The sequence below is a fragment of the Sphaeroforma arctica genome (assembly GCF_001186125.1).
Source record: "Sphaeroforma arctica JP610 unplaced genomic scaffold supercont1.1708, whole genome shotgun sequence".
Taxonomy (NCBI): Eukaryota; class Ichthyosporea; order Ichthyophonida; genus Sphaeroforma; species Sphaeroforma arctica.
Genome location: NW_014038850.1, coordinates 3,635 through 7,329, shown reverse-complemented (window position 1 = coordinate 7,329; position 3,695 = coordinate 3,635). Strand labels below are relative to the sequence as shown.

Sequence of the window (3,695 nt, the reverse complement as noted above, 5' to 3'; positions counted from 1 at the left end):
AACTCAGATACGTGTTCTACTTGTCGCATCGATCACAATTGTCAGATCAGGATAGTACTCTTCAAGGCATGGTAAGACCATCTCGGACACTACATCCTTCGAGAACAATTGCATCTGGTTATTGGCCGGATGACGGATATATGCTAGCTATATATGGTTTGCGTCATTCATTATATTGAATACTGTTTCTACAGTTGATGCTCCAAACAAATGAGCTACGACAGATTCGTACACGTCGCACAAACCACATGAGCACAGCATCTGCGGTTAAGCGGCCAGGCTTGTATTGTTGGCAGTGGTACTTTATAAGATTCTTCACGAATCTGATATGAGCGAAACCCGGTCTACAATCGTACCCATATGGGTTCGTGTAGTGCTGTTTATTTATTATCTGTATGTCTATTTTTTCTTTTCGTTGGTTCATCGATTGTATCAGTCAAACGAGATATCGTTATCTTCGTTTCGCAAAGCTCGATCACCGCCCTTGCAGCAGCTGCCTCTTCTTCAGCAAGATCCTTTTCGAATTTTTGCTTTATAGCTATATGAGTTTTTGTTTTGTTTGGTGGCGTAAAGTTTTTACGTTCCTTTACGATGGAGGATATCTGTGTTCGCGTAGTCACATGCGTAGTTGTCTGATCATTATCTCGAAGTATATCCAGACTTGCAAGTTTCTCCACGAGATTCGCTTCTGATCTGATCTGTTCTTGTAGCTTGGTCTCTGCTAATTTACGTTTATGTTCAGCATACGTCATAACTTCAGCATCTTTCGTACCCAGTGTCAGTCCTTTCCCTGTTGTGTCAAACCCCCTATAGAAATGTGAGTGTCGCACATACGATGATTCTTTTGCATCTCCTCATGAAGCTCTGTCTCACTCATCAAATAAGCCTTGGCTATTCGCCCGTCATACTAGCCATCTTCGGTATCGGATAGGGTATCGTATAGAGATACGATGGCTAGGCTTGATGGCTGTGTTCAGCTGAACAATATTCAGCGCGCAACTACCCATAGTATTGACTATGACATGTATGAACGAAGAGTACTCAGCTTGAGTGCTAATACAGTCTACGGTAGCCTATTACTGTGTTTTGGTGGTATGTGCACTCTATATCTAATACACAGAATACTCTTTAATGTATTAAAGCAAACACATTGAAAACAATGCAAAGTGAGACACAAGTAGGCAATATATGGTATATTTTTTATGTGTTTTGCATTTGCTTGCCGCCGCTTTTCATAATTGGTGGCTAAAATTTTATTTTTGTAGGTCTCCGATGTACTGGCTGAGTTTTTTGATCTAATAACTATATGTCTGCAAGGACTATAGGCAGCCGCTGTCTCTCTCACTCACTTTATGCGTTTCCATATCTTCAGTGTACCATCCACTGAGCCGGACGCGAACTGACCGGAGGTGGGATTGTGCGAAATAGAAATGGCAATATCTGTGTCCAATCATGGGGGGAGGACAGAATAGTGGAAATTATAAGTGAATCGCAAAAGTATATATTACGTATGTTCGATAAAATCAGAACGATTGCATATGAATGAAAGTAAGAGGAAAATCACCTAGACACTTATTATATTGTCATATATGCCAGAGAACGAGGGGCAACCCGTATAGGATTTTTGCCATGGCCCAGAGGGGAATGCTTAAGGACAAACCTGTATGACCCTCCAGCACCTGGAGTTGAGTCATTGATTGCATATCCCAGATCAGTATCCTTCCATCCTCGCTCCCACTGTGAAATGTGTGGCCAGGCATCAGATACGGATGTAGTTATGCACATATACGAAGCGCAAGGGATAGGTTATGACACATACCTAGATAATTTTTTTTGTACGAATCCTTCTATATAGTCTTACAAGTACATATGAACAAACTTCAATTAAGATACACATGCTAACATATACATATGGATGAAAGTGGAAAAAAAATACATGTAAATACATCTATGACAGAATATAACAGTACTCTGATTACCACAAGTACTTACAGTGTCATGTAACTCTACTGTGCATAAAGTCACAGGCTAGAGTAACAAAAGATCCAAATTATGTTGCAATGTGCAGACTCTGTTACCATAAAAGAAGATCCTCAGATGAGATACTCGAAACTATACTTTGCAGAAAGACCTCGTCAAAATAGACATATGTGCAATGGTTAAGTGGAAGCCTTAAATGGTGCAACGACTCACACTCGTTCTTATACTTGGATTCGAACCAATACACATATACTACAAGTGTGAAGTGTGCAGAAACCGGAGTACCACAGGGCAGTATCAGTGAACTTATCTGCAACGCCTACCGCATGAGAACACAGGGCAAGCGCAGAGGACAGCGCTTCTTCACAAACCTACGTACACATCTGTCACATTTTGTCCCGTTTACAGCACATACGCATTTACTGCCTAATCTTTGGTATAACCACAAGCTCTCTCCTCATACCATCAGATACACCACTTGGGTAAACTTCCCATTGCACACCAGTACATAGGTCTGTCTCACACTGACACACGCAGATCAGTTACAAACACACCTGAGTACCAGCGGGTGTGTATCTTCGTCTGCGAGTGCCGAAAAACAGCACAGCCGCACATTGTGATGGCCACTATACACTTTCAAACACTTTCCGTTGTGACTGTTCCACAATCGGATCTGGCTGGAGTGGGACGTGTAACGCAGAGGTAAGGGTATATGACTACAAAAACCCTTTATGGGGATAAAACCTAGTCTATTTTGAACTAAGACTGCGGCCGGCACTGGATGGATACCTTGTCAACACATACGTACAATTTTTCAAACAATACGACGAGTGAGATGGGGGACACAGTAGCACATACCTGTTAAGATAGGAAGCAAGAATATATTTGGAATCTTTGGAGTACATGATATGGCCCAGCGGCGGATTAGAGTACTCGTAGATAGTTCGTATGCAGGTGCCGTTCTCTGTGTTCCATATCCGTCTGGTAGCAACGAATCGATCAGTCAAAGTGAGTGGTCGTGAATAGCCCCCAGTTGCAAGAACTTAGCGATACAATCTCTCTTTATTGGACCATAAGAGACTCAAAATCACATGTTGTGTATTAACCAATCTGTGCATTGAGAGTGGGCCCTGAGTCTCTACTACCACCTCTCATGCTACATAAGGGATCTAAATCATCTTAATAGTTTTAGCAGGTGGCATCCGCATCTAATCAGATGCGGCAACTGACGTTCAGGCCACCGTTGTACCATTTGTAAATAGATTTCGAACTCTAATAATACACCATTTGGCAGTGGTGCGTATTTTCTCAATGCAAGGATAAGTATTAACGAAAGTCAGTCCCTTTACAGTTCATAACATATACTACTAAGAGTGAGCATAAGTACGAGTATGCAAGCACACTCGTCATGCATATATATGCTCAATTGACGAAAGAATTTAACCAGCCTATCATAGGCATTGGTTTTGTTAGCGGTTGAAACACTGAAATACCGACTAAACATACGAATATATATACACACACACACACACACACACGCACACACACACACACACACACACGCACACACACACACACACACACACACACACAACACNCACACACACACACTATTATATATTATTATTACACTACGTACGTACGTTACGTAACGTAAACTTAATAACTAACTAACGTAACCAACCGGAACCGGGTCCCGTACTAAGTTACGCGTC

At 41.7% G+C, this 3,695-nt stretch overlaps 2 protein-coding genes across 2 annotated transcripts; both read right to left on the bottom strand.

Annotated features, from left to right (window-relative positions):
- Window positions 1-329: 329 nt before the first annotated feature.
- On the bottom strand, window positions 330-1,167 carry SARC_11478 (hypothetical protein). Its single transcript, XM_014294438.1, has one exon. It carries the CDS (start codon window positions 750-752, stop codon window positions 381-383), a length of 372 nt encoding a protein of 123 aa, XP_014149913.1. The 5' UTR covers window positions 753-1,167; the 3' UTR covers window positions 330-380.
- Window positions 1,168-1,345: 178 nt separating this feature from the next.
- On the bottom strand, window positions 1,346-2,961 carry SARC_11477 (hypothetical protein; the record flags this gene model as incomplete). The annotated part of the gene is made up of 4 exons (XM_014294437.1): window positions 1,346-1,440; window positions 1,661-1,737; window positions 2,535-2,657; window positions 2,839-2,961. Coding segments are annotated over 4 exons (418 nt in total), but the record flags the coding sequence as incomplete, so codon positions are not given.
- Window positions 2,962-3,695: the final 734 nt, after the last annotated feature.

Excerpts from the sequence above, each read along its gene's own strand:
- SARC_11478 (XM_014294438.1), bottom strand. The coding sequence starts at position 752 with ATGACGTATGCTGAACATAAACGTAAATTAGCAGAGACCAAGCTACAA.